The 17,376-nt window shown below is 33.5% G+C and overlaps 1 protein-coding gene across 6 annotated transcripts; it reads left to right on the top strand.

Annotated features, from left to right (window-relative positions):
• The first annotated feature begins 4,203 nt into the window (after nt 1-4,203).
• On the top strand, nt 4,204-11,450 carry LOC132033860 ((+)-borneol dehydrogenase 2). 6 transcript variants are annotated; one of them, XR_009408890.1, is made up of 4 exons: nt 4,204-4,391; nt 9,031-9,829; nt 10,878-10,968; nt 11,097-11,450. XR_009408890.1 is itself a non-coding variant. In XM_059423987.1 (3 exons), the coding sequence occupies exons 1-2, from the start codon at nt 4,345-4,347 to the stop codon at nt 9,827-9,829; spliced, it is 846 nt and encodes a 281-aa protein (XP_059279970.1). In that variant the 5' UTR covers nt 4,204-4,344; the 3' UTR covers nt 11,105-11,450. The 6 variants fall into 6 exon arrangements, 2 of the variants coding, with proteins under 2 accessions (XP_059279970.1, XP_059279971.1); XR_009408888.1 differs by having other exon boundaries at nt 11,105-11,450; XR_009408889.1 differs by having other exon boundaries at nt 10,906-10,968.
• Nucleotides 11,451-17,376: the final 5,926 nt, after the last annotated feature.

A 17,376-nucleotide genomic window follows, 5' to 3' on the forward strand; every position in this document is an offset into this window, starting at 1 on the left:
AAATCCTTCAATTCCCCAAATTTTTTAAAAAATTTCCCCATTTTTTTTTGTTGGCCCCCCCGACCTCCTTCTATCAGCCCGCCCACTTTTCCAAAAAAAAAAAAAGAAAAGAAAAAAGAACACACCCAAATGATAAAATCTCAAAACTCACCTCAAGTTTAATCTTTAAATTTAAGGGATAAGGCACCGTTACCCCACCGAACTATGCCGAATTGCTGAGCACACACCTTACATCTTCCCCAGGTCCTATTACCCCCTAAACTTATTTAAAACGGAATAATTACCCCTCTCTAAACGATGCCCACTCTCATATGGGAGAGTGACACTACACTCCTTGCCATACACGTGTATTTTTTTTTTTTCTTTTTTTTTTTTAATTTTTTTGACTTACGTGTCAATTTTTTTTAAAATAAAAATAAAAGCCGAATTTTCATTTAAAAAAAATGAGTTTTAAAACTTAGTCTTTTTTTAATTTGAAAAATTCATTTTTTAAACCCATTAAAAAAAAAACTAAAAACATGGATTAAAAAACTGAATTTTCTTTTTAAAAAGGATTTTTAAACCCTTTTAAAAAAAAAAAATTTGTTTTTTTTTTTAAAAACTTGGATTTTTTGAAAAAGAAAAAAAAAAGCGAAAATGATTTTTTTTTAAATATGGAAAAATGGATTTGTTAAAAATATGGAAAACTTGATTTTTTTTTAAAATGTCTTAAAAAATCTTGATTTTCATGATTTCATTTCTTAGGACACTTTTTATTTTTTCAAATAAAATGAAAAAATGTTTTTCTTGCAAAATGTGAAAAAAAACTGAATTTTTATAAAATTTTGAAAAATTAATTATTTTCTTAACATGTGGAAAACCCGTTTTTTAAAACTAAATGTGGAAGACTAGATTTATTTTCAAATTTTTAAGAAAATGCAGATTTTAAGAAAAAAATTGTTTTCCTTTTTTATGTTTTTTCCTTCAAAGAGGTAAATTACCCTCTACACATCAAGCGTTTAGGTGTGTAATTATTCCGTTTTAAATAAGTTTAGAGTTAATGGGCAAGAAAGGAAGGTGTGTAAGTAGCGAAATTTAGATAGTTCGGTAATGGTGCCTTATCCCTAAATTTAACTTCAAATCTTGGTGCAGCCAGTACTTTGTTTGATGAACATGCATGTGTTTATGAATGATGAACAACACGACTATTAAGTTGTGGGTACTACTATGATTGAAGTCAAGCAAATGCTAAAAGTTTCCGGTTCACATATTAATGACCATAGGCATGTCACCCCACAAAGACATAGGATTTAACTCCACTTAAATCCAGTGGAGAAAACACAGATTTCTTCTCCATTTCGGAGAAAGAAACCAGAGGTTGGATGGTTGGACAAGTTTGATCTAGTAATCACAACATAGTTTTCTTCATATTAATAAATTTCAACCCATTTGCATAACATCCATTCGACATACTGAGGCAACAGGCTGAACAGTGTGCAACTCAGATCAATCTAGTCCAACAACACTGAACTTTATTAGAGAAATATAGATGCTTTAGTAGACAGTAGGATAGATAACACAGTATTAGACATACCTTGCCTTCATCAGAATCTGAATGTCGCTGAGGGAAAACTACTCTCATATCATTATACAAGTAGAATCGTCTCCCCTCTTCAACATCCATGCCATTGGTCTTCGTGGGGTAGGGGCACAAGAACCAGAGATGTAGAGCATAACGAAGAACGCTAGAATTAGCACTACTCTCATTCACCTTTGAAGAACACTGTCTGTGTTAATTTTCAAGAACAGGTTGTTTCTATGGTTCAAATATTTATACTTTGTTAATTACTCTGACTCCAAGTATTGGCTGCACCAAAATTTGGAGTTGGATTTAAAGATTAAATTTGAATTGAGTTTTGGGATTTTATCATTTGGGTGTGTTTTTGTTTTTTTCTTTTTTGTTTTTTCCATGGAAGAAGATGAAGCTAGAAGCATTGATAGGCGAGGTCGAGTGAGGTGGGTGACAAAAAAGTGAGTAATTTTTAGTGGGTAATTTGAGGATTTGGGGATTTCGGTAAGATAAGCATAAGTATGAAGTTTGAAGACAACAGAGGTATTTTTATTAACTTTCACTAACGGAGGGTATATTTAACCCATAAAACAAAGTAGAGGGGTATATTTGACCCTTTTCCCTTTTTTTATGTTCACATATTAGAAAACACATTTTTAATTATTGTATGAAAGGTTAGTGTTAGAATATTTATTTGAGTTAATTATTATATGACTTGTGGTGTATGTTTGAGTTAAAAAAAAGCTTCACTGAAATTTTAAAAAAATGAAATAGTCGGGAAAAATTATATTTTGCAAAACGTGGTAGCCAACATTTTGCAAAATATGATTTTTGTTTGTAATTTTTTTTTTAAATTTTGAAATCATCTGACAATTTTTTTTTCCGTATAACGTTGGTTTATCGTGGAAAAGGAAACCCCCTTTGATTTTTTATTTTTTTTTGGTGGCAAATTCATGCCCTTTAGTCTTCGGACTCTTTGATATTCGTACTAATTGCAAGTCTCTGTCTCATCATCAATATAGAAGCAATTGCCTATGGTCTCAAACTTTTATTACATAAATATACATGGCCTGACCCGAGGTTAATGGGTGCTCGAGCATCCGTCAAACACTAACTTCTTACTCCCTCCGTTCCAATTATGAGGGCTGACCTAAGTCAAACTGTTCTTTCTTTGACTCAATTTCAAACATGGATTATTCAAGTATTTTACAATAAAATTTAAATATTTGAAAGTTACGAAAAAGTACTATAAATCTGCATAACTAATAACTCACAACAAATGAAAAGAGTTGAGCAAAATCATAATCAAAGAAAGAACTGTTTGACTCCCCAAATAGATCAACCCTCATATAAATTGGGACAGAGAAAATATTGAATTAAATTAAGACGGAGAAAATATTGAATTAAATTAACTCATAAAGTATAGGACTATTGAATAGCTTTAAACTAAATTCAAAATTCGATGAATATAATCCGGATTACGAGGGTGTTTGGCTATGGTTATAAGCATTTTTCGGCTTATCTCAACATTTGGTAAAAATGAAAGTGCTTATAAGCCAAAAATAACTAAATAAGTCATAAGCCATAAGTTAGTCTCCCCCCAACTTATTATTTTTGAGCTTATAAGCACTTTTAGTTTGATCAAGACTTTTACTATTCTATCCATAATATTATTTCGTAATTCCTGAAATACCCTTACTCTAATTAAAACCTAACCCTCTCCGTCACGTCGCTTCCTCACCTTACGTTTTTAAAACGTAGCAGTTCTCTTCTACCAACGTTAGAAACATATGAGAATCTGAAGCTCTTCTCCATTAGAAGCAGTCGGATTGCTCAGGTTATTTGTAATAGCTGAATGTTTTAATTTAAGTAGCAACAAACAAAACTTCATTAATTGCATATGTGTTTATTCTATTCAAATATTTTGTGTACTATTTGAGTATGTTATACTAACGAACTTTAGTATAGTTATTAACTATTTTATTAATTTATCTTATCATAAAATAAATATATTCATAAGAAATATTTTATCTAATCAGTTTTAAAATAAATATATTCATAAGAAATATTTTATCTAATCAATTTTTTTATACAAAATATGAGGCATAAATTATTGTGTATTTGAACTAATTTGGGATTTAAAAAATTATAAAAATAACGTTCTTATTAGTGTAAACAACTTTAAGGGTATTTAAGTTATTTTAACAGAAAAAATACTTATCAATATTTTTCTTGCCAAACACTTCAGCAGCTTATTATCAATTTCAACGCTTTTATCCAAACGCGTAATTATTTATTTATCAAATCAGCTTCAGCATTTAAAATACCTATCAACAGTTAATGCTTTATCATATAGTTACTTTAAATCACTTAAGCCAAACCGGCCCTACAAAAAGTAGTATTCCCCTGTAACATTTTCTTAAATCACTTAAGCCAAACCGGCCCTACAAAAAGTAGTATTCCCCTGTAACATTTTCCTTATATGCTCTTTTCTATATTGAGTGGAGTCAATCATTTTCACACGCCGTCCATTTGGCAATGCCCACTGTGGTCCATCCCATAACCAATACCATGTGCTTTGATTTTTCTCATCAGTATCCACGTGTTCTTCTTGTCTTTATGTGTATATAAATAAGCCTATAAATAATGAACAGTGCACCTCTCAGTTCTTGCTCACAAGTGAAAGCAGTCTCAGAAATTATATGCATAGTATAGCTTTGTAGTAATTATATAAGTATTTTATATGTATTTGCTTTTCTAGGTTCTTTTAGAAAGAAGGAATTAACTTTGCTGCCATGGAAGTTCAAGGAAACTCTGACAGTACTTCTCTTTCTAACCAAAGGTACTTCTTGAAAATTTCATATTGCTCCAAGTAATTATAATGCAATTTGTTTTTTTTTTTTCCTTCAATTGGGGTATTCTCTTTTCTTTTTCAGAGTTGGTTATTGCCTTTTTATTTTCTGATGTTTTTTGGTAAGATAGATGTCTTGTCCTTGACACTGTGAGCTAATATGTCTTTTGAATAACTGCTTAATGCTTATGGTCTGTTCATTTGTCATATGGTGATTGATAATTGATGTTTAGTTACTCTTTTTTTTTCTTTTTTTTTCTAGGGTAAATGGGTAAAAAAATGCCCCTCTCCTTTGAGAAAATGGCTAAAAATATCCTCTGTTATAAATTTGGGTAAAAAATACCCCTCTCGTCATTAAAGTTTTCAAATATACTCCTGTCTTAACGAAAATCCTCAACATAACCCGATTTCATTTTTAAATTCACTCCATTTAAATCCGACCCAACTACATAGAAAACTCATATGCCATCAACTTGTTTCTGAGTCCTACATCTGGATCCACTAGACACAGGAGTGAGTAACCGATATGCGTTTTTTATTTAATTGGGTCAGATTTAGATGGAGCGGGTTAAAAAATGAAATCGGTTTATGTTGATTATTTCCGTCAAGACAGGGGTATATTTGAAAACTTTAATAATGATAGGGGTATTTTTGATCCAAATTTAGAATGGAGGGTATTTTTAGCCCTTTTCCCAAAGTAGAGGGGCATTTTTGACCCTTCACCCCCCTCTTTTTTTTTTTTTTTAATGAGATCTATATTGAGGGTGAATTTTGATTGAAAATTTGCCAAAACCTAGGAGCCACTATGATGAAACTGTTTCATTGAGAAGCAGAATCTGTAACTACAGTGTAAAGCTTCTTCCTTTTGGTTCTTTTTTGTAGGGTTACTCTAATTTTTTACCTGCTTCCATAGATTTTTTTTTTTTTTTGATAAGTCAGGATAATTTGATTGCTAATACACCAAGTTGGTGTCACTGCACATTGTGGATTTATATCAAACCTTCAAAAGAATTCAACTAATTGTCTGTCGAATATAGGATATCCTTTCTGTGCCAAAAGTACAATTGCCACAAACAGGAGCAGCTGATTTTCATAGTGGACATCTAGTTCTTTAAAACTTTAATATTCCCTTTTCTTGAATTTTTTTAGATCACTTAATTATTTTAGAAAAATTTAACTTTATTCCTCTATCTTACTTGAAGGAGAGCCTTGGAGTAACGGTAAAGTTGTCTCCGTGTGACCTGTAGGTCACGGGTTCGAGCCGTGGAAGTAACCACTAATGCTTGCATTAGGGTAGATTGTCTACATGACTACATCGCATCCCTTGGGGTGCGGTCCTTTCCCGGACCCTGCTAATGCGGGATGTTTTGTGCACCGGGCTGCCCTTTTTTCCCCTCTATCTTACCTGTTTTTGGTAGATTCTATATTATTTAATCAAAATAATTTGACTGATAGCCGGTAGCGCTGCACATTCTGGACATCAAGCTTTCAGAACAATTCAACCAATTTTCTACAGCTGGTATCATCCTTCCTACGTGAAAACACAATTGAAACAAAAAGGCGATACTAATTTTCAAATACTGGACTTTCTACCTCTTTGAAGATTCTTCCTTTCATTTCTTTCTAAGTCATCCAAAAACTGCTCAGAGAAGTAGCCTTGTACAAATCCATTTCTTTTGGTATCCAACTTCTTCACACTCCAATGTCGACGATGTTCTGAAACATTTTTAGATAGCACCCATGCCATTTCAGACACACGAAGGATCGGCAGAAATGCGAAGCTGTGTATGCCACTTCCTCACTAAATGTGGTTCATATACAACACCAACTAACAACTAATAGTCTTCTGTTTCTCAAGTTGTGTGTCATTAGCATAACATTCCAACACGCATACCTCATGAAGATCTTAGGTGCTTTCATCTTCCATATAGTTCTCTACTTGGACTAGAATCACTTATATCAATCAAACAATTATAGTGTGGCTTCGCCAATAACCTCTTCATAGTTAAACCCCTTCAAAACACTGTTTTAAACTAGTTTAAATTATGTTTGAAATATTTATTAATATGGTCCCATTTCCGGTCTAAGATAGGTTACCGAAAGGATATCCCAAAATACCTGGCATCATCTCGTCGAAGAAGTCCAGCTACTTGCGCCTCCTTACAATTGTAATCTGCAGCAAGCAAGGAAACTCATATTTTAGAATTGAGTTCCAACACCACATATCCAACCACAGATGTATACTGTTGCCATTAGCATCGTAAGACATTCCATTGGTTCATGATTCCTTTCTGTAAAGGTCATGATGCACTTGGAGAAGCATTCCTGTTGCTGACATACATATCTTGTGAGGATCACCCTCTACCATAGATAATTCTCTTTGCAACTAGACCTCCATAGCAGTGGCGGAGCCAGGGTTTTTACTAATGGAATTCAATATAGGAAGTAAACACATGAAGAAGCCAAGGGGATTAAACATAAACTATATATACATAAAAAGAAATTTTGACCTTGTACTTGTATATACAATATAATTTTCCTGCAAAGGTGGTTCGGATGAAACCCCCCTTGTGCTTCCTACCTCTGCCACTGCTCCACATCCATTTTCTGAAGATGGACTTATTGCAGATGAGAAATATGCGGATGTCTCGGCCTCTCCCCTCGGCTAGAGCTGTTAGCTTATTCTATTCCACAGATGGTATCTCCTTGCCCCCATTACCCTTCCCATAAGAATCCTCTCATTATTTTCTTGATTCTGTTAGTATATATGGCACGTTTAATGAATAAAAACATAAAAGTAGTTGGTATACTCGATATAGTTGATTACTTGATTTACCTTTTTTTTTTTTTCACGAATACTGGATCTTAGACCACTCAGTCTCCCTTCTATTATGGGGACCAAGGTCCTAAATTCTACATCTTTAAACTTCCCTCAAAAACAAAAAGAGTCGTGACATGAACGCAGTGTCCGTGCTCCTGTCTTTACCTCAAACCCAATTAGGTAAGGTCTTGGCCTTCTTACTTCTACACTCCTTTTTGAGATTTTCTATTATCAATAAAAACCTGCACATGTACATTGCCTGGGTGGTTATATTTAAAATCCACCAGGGATGCACTGTTTAAAGCACCTATTTATGAGATGGATCTGTGAAACCGATTGCTTTACTTTTCCGCTATTTTGATCCTAGTGGTGTGGTGCTAAAAAGATAGACTTCGATTCTAGATTTTGACCCTTCCCAGGTAGTTTGAGGTGACATTGATTCACGATTAATTTTTACCCTTCCCAGGTAGTTTGAGGTGACATTGATTCACGATTAATTTTTACCCTTCAATGCAGTTTTCTTTCTTTCTAGCATCTGATCCTGTGGACTAGAAAAGCCATGGGGTAAGTGTGTCGTTCTCATGTTCTGGTCAATTCTTACCATTACTTGGATTAGCATATTCTCAAATGAAATTGCTAAATTATGCATTCACCAAATCAATATTTGATGTAAATGGAGCAGCAAATGCATTTATATAGTCTCGAACTGGTCTAGATTTGTGTAAGGTACTCCCCACTGGTTTTGTACCTATATCATATCTTGTTTTTTCTCCAAAATCCCATCAAACGAAATTCTTCATTACTTTTTCTTCAACTATGGCTTGGGAATAGACTGTGTCGTAGAAAAAAATAATTCAATGTCTGATCAAATGTATATGAACTTGGGAATCAAGATAGCATTTGGAGAACCCGTTGTACTTCCTCTAATAAGTCAGATTTCAACAAATTTTTTGAAATCATGATGTTGGGAGAAATGTTTTATCCGATTTGTTCTATTAGGCTATTGCTGGTCAGGGATGAAGTTAACTGAAAGCTGAATTTACTATCACAGGGAAAAGAAAATAGATACTCTAGTCTCTAGGTATCTTAATGATAGGCATCAGCTTTGATGACATGGGAAATATATATTTTAACTTTTTCAAGTTTCAAACGATAAGATTTCAGATATAGTCTCATGATAATTAATTATTGTTATACTGTGACCTTTAGCATATCTACTCTCAAAGTTATCTTTTACTGATCTTCATGAGAATCTATACAGCCTTATTTTTTTCATTTTGGTTAGTCCAATAGCCTTGTTGTTAATCAAACGAAAAGAAGATGAAAACTGTATAAATGCGCCTAGGATTTACTAATGCCTTTAATGAAGTGGCATGATTTTCTATCAAAGTTCTTCCTCATGTTTTATGTTCAATTTATTTGCTTGGTTCGTTTCCTCTAATGAAACTTAATTAAAATGCTTTTATATGATATTATTGTATTTCAGTAATCAAACTACTTGTGAAGTTGTACTATTAGATCGAGCTCACTTTTCTCTCTCATTATTTTCTCCTTTAGGTCATAAACAACACTGAGCGTAGAAGAAAGTGACAAAAGAATTATAACAATTAAAACTTCGAGATAATATTTGTCTTCCTTTTTCCCTGTGCCCACCCTTTTTCTATCTCTGTTGCTCTGTTTGTGATCATTCCTCCCTCCTCTCCCCCAAATATAAGTAATGTCTTTATTTTATAAATTGTTTCTTGCTCAACGGTTAAGATGCTGACTGGAATATAAGAGTTCACTTTGTAATTTCATCTGATATATCAGGTTATTGGGAAAAGTCGCTTTAGTCACCGGAGGGGCAAGTGGCATAGGAGAGAGCATAGTGCGTCTATTTCATAAACATGGTGCAAAAGTATGCATTGCTGATATTCAAGATGAACTTGGACAGCATGTTTGTGGGACCCTTGGTAATGACCAGAATGTGTGTTTTATCCACTGTGATGTTACTGCAGAAGCTGATATTAGTAACGCAGTTGATTTTACCATTCAAAACTTTGGTACACTTGATATACTGGTTAATAATGCCGGGTTGTCTGGCCCCCCTATTCCAGATATCCGTGACTATGAACTTTCTGTGTTTGAGAATGTGCTTGACGTGAACTTGAAAGGTGCTTTCCTTGGAATGAAGCACGCGGCTCGAGTAATGATTCCGCTAAAGAAAGGATCGATAGTATCTCTGTGTAGTGTCGCGAGTGTCCTTGGGGGCATTGGCCCGCATGGTTATACAGCTTCCAAGTATGCTGTTTTGGGACTTACGCAAAATGTTGCAGCTGAGATGGGAAAACATGGTATACGTGTGAATTGTGTTTCTCCTTATGCTGTTGCAACTGGATTAGCTCTTGCTCACTTGCCTGAGGAGGAAAAGACCAATGGTGCACTGGAAGGTTTTCGTGCTTTTGTTGGCAAGAATGCTAACTTGCAGGGTGTGGAATTGATGGCTCACGATGTTGCTAATGCTGTGCTTTTCTTAGCCAGTGATGAAGCAAGGTATATTAGTGGGCATAATCTGATGATTGATGGTGGTTTCTCTTGTGTTAATCACTCTCTTAGGGTCTTCAGATAGGTACATGTTGATCAATCTTTTAGTGAACTTTCAGAGATTGTCACACTGTTTGTGATTTTTCCATTAAATTAAGACTACGTATTTATTCTTTTAGAAAAGGAATATCTGGTTGTAATCTGGTCTTTCATAGGATTATGCCCAAAAAAGAAAAAACAAGATAGGACTATGCCCAAAAATGAAAAAACAAGATAGTTCTCTTACAGATGTTAAAGGATGAGATTGGCAAGTTCAGATATAGTTGCTTTGTAGCTTGGTGTATAATCGTGTGTGGTGCTGGTATTTGTTGTGACATAGAAATTAACTTCTTCAGTCCTAAGTGCATGTGCAGCTGAGATGCGCCGATGCGCCAGTGAGGAGGTGTGAGAGGATGGCAGTGGTGGGCCTGAAGAGAGGGAGGGGTAGGCCAAAGAAGGCCTGGGGAGAGGTGATTCGGCAGGACATGGAGTTACTCCAGCTTACCGAGGACATGACCGGTGATAGGAGGGGGTGGAGGTCGAGTATCAGGGTAGAGGGCTAGTGGGGGGCCGCGAGGTTTCCTTTCTCGTATTAGGAGTATTTTATCCTGCTTCTATGTGTTGGTCTTGCCAATCTTTCTTTGTTTTATCATGACTTCGTTTCTTTCGCTTATTTCTCATTTTCGCATTGTTTTGATTTGCTTGTCCGTATGTCGACTCTTTTCCCTTGTTTTCCTTGTTTTCTTTTGGTAAGGTGTCTTTTGAAACAACCTCCTACCTTCCAAGGGTGTGTCTGCGTACACTTTAACGTCTCCTTTAGCATCTCCACATTGTGGGATTCAACTGGATATGTTGTTGTTGTTGTTGTAGTCCTAAGTAATTACCTATCCTGTAACCTCTTAGTTTAGATATCTTAGTGTATAAACTTGAGTTAGCATTTTGGGATCATTGCTCATTTACCTGTTATCACATATCTGGGAACAACTGAAAAGAACAAAAAGCATCCTTACATATCCACGTTACAACATCTAAAACCAAAGAACAGATATTATGAGGATTCATTGTACATTGACAAGTTTTATGTTGGTTACTAGCCTACATCAACTATCTTCCTTCATCCAGGCTTGGAACCGGCAATGTGAGCAAGCTCATGTTGCGGCGAAATTCTTATAGATCCATGTTATGGTATATAATTTCTTCCGATAGTGCGATTTTTCCCCCTGTTACAACTTTGTTTTTACCTTTAAGATCTTCAAGTCTTGACATAGGAGACTATTAAGATCTTCAAGTCTTGACATAGGAGACTATTCCAGCAATCTAGGTTTCAGATTTGGAATTTTATTGCTGTTCGAGAACTCCCCTTGAAGTTCCGCAGATCTTGTTTTCATTTGAAAGGCTTTGCAGTTTGCATAAATAGACTTCCTTCTGAAGCTGGCTTAATATGCACATATTTTGGTTTGGATTTGGTGTGCCTTGTTGATTATGAGATGAAATTAAAAGATCCATCTTCTCTCAAATGTCCTTTCATTTGTATTAGCATTGTTGGCCTAAAAATCAACATTACTACTATATATAAGAGAAGATCTCAAAGTTTTGTAGTCCTCACATAAATCTCTCGTCTCTTTTTATCCCTAATTGAAGTATTAATTACTTTGCAAATCTTGACACATTTTGGTAAATTTTTAAGAATTTTAAGGACTTTTGGCATGCTACTAAAGATGATGATGACATGGAAAAGGTTGTGGCCCCCACAAAGCACACTCAGACATAGTTGAGTCTTTTATGTGAAAATATTACTATTCAAACTTATTTTAAATTATATTTTTTCTTAAGAATTTAATATAGACACGTAATAAATTACCATGTCATTTAAATTCTATCTAATATAGGCTAAATTATTGAGTTAAAATGTTATTCTTATAATATCATTTATTATTTATTAATATTATTTACCATTTATCATTTGCTATTTTAAATTTTTATTCGTTTGATTAAACATATTTTTTTTAATTTCTCATGTAATTTTAGGACGTATGTCTTTGGCAAATATAAGTAATTAATAAAATTTCACTTAAGGTAGGGTTAAGCTTTAAATTAAAAAATAGACACAAATAACTTGTATCATTATTAAATAGGGAAAAGTTATTCTTATACTATTACCCCCCAAACTATATTTCATAAGGTGTTAAGTTTTACTACGACACACCTTTCCTTTATGGTCCTATTACCCCCTAAACTATTTTTTTCCTTATTATTCTTTAATATTATTTACCCTTTAACGTGTAACAGTGCGTGCGACACACATATGTTAAGCGCGTAAGGAGTAAAAAAGAGAGGTTATAACGAATAGAACACCACATGTCACTCCCCAAAGTCCATTTGAAGACTACTTCGTCCAAAACACACTTAATTTCATCAACTCCATTACAAACTTTCACCCATTTGCAAGAGCTAATTTTGGTGGCAAATTTTTCCATTTTCGATCAGTGTAAGTTAATTATCGTGTAAATTCTTAATCTTTTCTCCCTCTCATTTCGAATTTCAAGTTTAGGGTTTGAAATTTCTTCCTAATTCGTGTATGAAATGTTAGGGTTAGGAATGGCGAATAGCTTGTTGAATAACTTGTGTATGGATGAAGAAGATGCGATGCTCATATGTCCCAGTGCGATGCAAACATGGCATTTTGCTGAAAATGCGGACTTCGGTGAAATCGCAATCCCGGAAGGAGATTTTGGTCTTGTCCTCACTATGGGGTTTGTGTTCATGTTCTAATTTGGTTGATTAATTTTAGTGTTAGTGTTAATTTGAAGTGATTGTATTCTTTAAATTTAAAGCCACCAATTGGAAGTTTTCAAATGGAGAGATAAGCAAAGTGTTGATGAAAGATCAAAGTTTATTATTCCAAGATTGGTGAACAAAATCAAAGAGTTAGAAGAAAATTACGAGCGTGTTAGGTTGCATTTGCCCGAACTTGAAAGTTTTAAGATGCGTAGTTTGATAATCTCAACATGAATTCACTGAACTTGAAGATTCAAAAGAGGATGAAATTTATTGGATGAGCTTGAAAGTCTTAACTTGATATGATAATCTCAACATCAATTTGGTTGAGCTTGAAGATTCAAAAGAGATAGGTGATTTGAATGAGGTTCCAAGTTTCAAAAGAGGAGACGAATGATTTGGATGAGCTTGGAGATTCAAAAGAGAAGAGTAATTTGAAAAGAGAATGATATGAATGAAAAAAGAATAGCAACTCGTGTAGGTTTAATAGAACTCCTTTGCATAAGGTGTTTTGATGGTTTGTGTATTTGTTGTGTATCTTAGTGGTTTAATCCAAATGGGCAACTTGAAGAAAAATCAAATGAAGTTGCCATAGTACTAATAGAACCTCGTTTTGGTTGTCGTAATGGAACTTCACAATGATCTCGGATAGGCTAAAGTTAGATTTGTTTTGTTGTAAAGTACATTTTGGTATTATAATGAAGCATGACTTGTTTGGTTTATCCTACTTTTCTTGTTGGTATTATTTGAGTAAATTTTGGCAATTTTCAATTTTGGCAATTTTCTTTTGTTATTGATTGAGTCAATTTGGCGGGAATAAGATCACATATATGAAGCATTTTGTTTCAAAATGTTGAGGATGGGGGAGTGTATGCGGATCGCATACAATCTTTAAGAAAAGCTAAAAGTTACTTAGGATTTGAGGCATAACTAAAAGTCTGCCAGTCGAATAAGGCGTAATTTTTCCTAAGACATAGTTTAGTTATGCCTTGTGATACATTTTAGTTAAGCATAACATTATGAACGTTTCGAGCAAAAGAACTTTTCCTTAAGGCATAGATTTTGCCTTATAAGGCAAAGTTTAAGTTATGCCTTAAGGAAAAGTTCGGCTTATGGGTATACTTTTAGTTATGTCTTTTTGGGGCATACTTTTAATTAAGGCATAACTAAAAGTTTACCTTGAAAAGTAAAAAAAAATAATAATATATATATATATATCCCTTCCATAACTCCCTCAAATCTTTAGTTAACATAATAATTTTGTATATCCTCCTCACAGGATATTGGTCTTATTCTTAAACATAACTAAAAGTAACGATTTTCCTAAACTGGAGACTTTTAGTTAAACATAACTAAAAATCCTTTTGCTTTTGTTTCAAAATGGACCAACTTTTGTTTCAAAATGGACGATTTTTGAGTCATAATGCACAGATTTTGAGCCAAAGCGCACGAGTTTTTGTTTCAAAATGGACAGATTTTGAGTCATAATGCACCTCTTCATTTTGAGTCAAAAGCGCACCATTTTTTAGCATAGATTTTGCTTAAGGCATGATTTTGCCTTATAAGGCAAAGTTTAAGTTATGCTTTAAGGAAAAGTTCCGCCTTATGGGTATACTTTTAGTTATGTCTTTGGGGCATACTTTTTAGTTAAGGCATAACTAAAAGTTTACCTTGAAAAGTAAAAAAAATAATAATATATATATATATATAAGGCAAAGTCTGCCCCCTTCGGCAGACTTTAGTTAAACATAACTAAAAGTTTTTAAAAAGGTTATTGTTAAACATAACTAAAAGTCTTCCTTTCATGGACTTATTGTTAAACATAACTAAAATCTCCGCCCTTCCCAAGCATGAGACTTTTAGTTAAACATAACTAAAAGTCCGCACCGATTTTGTTTCAAAATGGACCAAATTTTGTTTCAAAATGGACCAGATTTTTAGTCATAATGCAAGCATTTTGAGCCAAAACGCACCGCTTTTTGTTTCAAAATGGACGGATTTTGAGTCATAATGCACCAGATTGAAGAGTCAAAAGCGCACCATTTTTTAGCCAAAACTGCACCGGTTTTGAGTCATATCACATAAGTTTTGAGCCAATGCGCACTAGATTTTGACCCCAAAACTGCACCATTTTTTGACCCAAAATCGCACTATTTTTTGACACACTGTCGCACAAGCTTTTGAGCCCAACCGCATTTTGAGCCCAAAAACATGATTGTTTGAACTAAAAGCACTCTCGATTTTTTAGCTCTAATATTTAACATCAACTTTTGAGTAAATCTGTCCTGTCAAAATCGAACAAAAGACTTAAACATCAACTTCAATCATCAAACATCATTATACATAGAACTCACATTCAGACCACATAAAATTTCGAAAACAGAATTCAACATTGCATATAAATACTAGAATTAAGACTCATTTCTTACAAGAAAATATAGTTTCAAAAATATAAAAATGGTACAACGAATACCTTTTACCAACATGAACAAAACAATTTGACATTAACAAAATACAAGATTTCTAAATTAACAAAATCAACATTTGATATCAACATTATAGCTTCCAACCGGGTCTCTTGGCAACGAAGGAAGGAGTGGTACTTTGACTTGCATTGTTTGAACCATTAGCCCTATCATATCTTGATCTCTAATCTCTTCAAGCCTTCTAGTTGTGATTGATTTAGTTCCTTTCCATTTCGATTCCACTTGTTGGTTTGAAACCAATATCACCGTTTACATAGTAATGATCTTATTATCTTTCTTGGTCCAAAAGAGATACAATTCTCTCGACTTGGTAGTCCAGCTACAAAAGAAGATTTAATAAGTTGAATTTATTATAAAAAAGTTGATATATAATGTAATGTATGTACTTAAACACACACTATGTTGTTTGTTTCCATCCATCTTTCTTAAACACACACTATGTTGTTTGTTTCCATCCATCACTTCATAACCTATTAGCCCATTAAATTCAATGGAACAGTCCATTGACTTGTCAATGTTATCCTCCAATATCTTCATTCCCATTGGAGAGATGTTGCCTATCCAATATCAACATTAACATATTCACTCATTACCCCACCAACATATTTTGGTTCATCATCATCTCCAAACACTAAGTCCCACCAGATACAATCTAAGAGTTATGAATGTAAACCCACTCATAACTAACTGCAAACAAAGATAAATAACAACAAACTAAGTAATCAAAAATTTTGAAAATTCTATTTTCGATTCATCAAACATCGTAAAACCTTAAAAACCCTAAATTAACAAAACCCCAATTAAATGTAGTAAAGAACTAACCTTTGGACTAAATGCAAACTTAGCCTTCCAACTGACCTTGAATTTACAAATTGTAACACCGAAGAAATCACAACACTATTCTTGTTTTGAACTGGAGCGAAATTGACCCTTTTGGAATGAAGAACTTAAGATGCTAGATGCTTTTTTCCACTCTATAAAATTCAATTTTAAGATTTTGGGATATAATCTTCAATGATCAAAGAAGGTTTTTTATCAATTGATTTTTTGGTTCGGGTGAAATTTTTGATCGGGTAATATTTTGGGAAAAGTAAATACGATTTAACCAAGGTCAATAAATTAAAAGGGGAAAGAAAGTAGGACTTGGGGCCCAAGGCGCGTGATCACACACCACAAATATAATTGGGATAGTGTACAATAAGCCTTCACGTCGGCGTTAAAGGTGCAAAGAATTAAGGAAAAAATAGTTTAGGGGTAATAGAGACTTGTGGAAAGAAAAGGTGTGTCATAGGAACTTAGGGTATAGTTTGGGGGGGTAATAGTGCCTTTCAAAAGTATAAAAAATGTAAATTATAGTCCTTCCGTCCCAATCAAAAAAATGAATTTCAAAGTAGGGTAGTTAATTAATCAAAGTGTACGTGCATACACTTTCAATGTAAAATATATCTAATAAATTACTACATATTAAAAGAGGAACTATAAAATATAATTTTGTAGATATTCTGAATTTTTTTGAGAAGAAACTGTAGTCAATTGTAAGAAGTATATATTTTACTTTTTTTAATATTAAAATATTTTGCAAATATATGGGATATTAATATGTTATACAATTTAGGACAAAATAGTTAAGTTTAACATGAAAAAGTTATTTCAATGTAGATTTCATTAAATGGTTCATTAAATTAAGATAAGAAGTTATTCTAACATGCATCTGTTGGAAGGAAAAAAAAAAGCTTAAAGTAACAACAATTTAATTGCATTGACTTTTCGGTATTTTTTTTGTGTGGTTTAATTTGAAAGAACAGCTACAAAAGTATTTGTCAATACCAAGACTTTTAATAATTATATTTATTTATAAGTTAATTTTATTGATTTCATCGGATAACGGTATTTTTCAAAGTGTTAAACCGATGTTACAAAAACAAAGAAGTAAGAACAAAAAAAAATTAAAAAGATATTTAAAAATTTAATCATTAACGCCGGTTTGCACGAGCCAAACAACACTAGTGAATTAAGATGCTGGCTGTTTGTCTGATTGGATAGTAAAGTATTGTGTCTTTGTATGAGAGTATCCTTTTGGTCTAATTAAAAAAGGCCTCTCTTTTTTTTTTTTTTGTTGTATATCTGGTGTATATTATTGGATTATGAGTAGCAGTGGGGGGTCTCTCTCATTCTCTATGTATGGAAGCAATGCTCACTGAGAAACAGAGAAGGGGCATGCATCATGCAGGATTTTATGCAAGCAGAATCGATCTATGATACAACTAAACTAATGAATGAGAATGTGGGTTTTAAAGAAGGCTTTACTTCTTACCCAGAGATGTTTACT

The sequence above is a fragment of the Lycium ferocissimum genome, chromosome 10 (assembly GCF_029784015.1).
Source record: "Lycium ferocissimum isolate CSIRO_LF1 chromosome 10, AGI_CSIRO_Lferr_CH_V1, whole genome shotgun sequence".
Taxonomy (NCBI): Eukaryota; Viridiplantae; Streptophyta; class Magnoliopsida; order Solanales; family Solanaceae; genus Lycium; species Lycium ferocissimum.

Coding starts and splice junctions, on each gene's coding strand:
- LOC132033860 (XM_059423987.1), top strand. CDS start 4,345: ATGGAAGTTCAAGGAAACTCTGACAGTACTTCTCTTTCTAACCAAAG. Junction 4,392..9,030: donor ACTTCTCTTTCTAACCAAAG/GTACTTCTTGAA, acceptor CTGATATATCAG/GTTATTGGGAAAAGTCGCTT.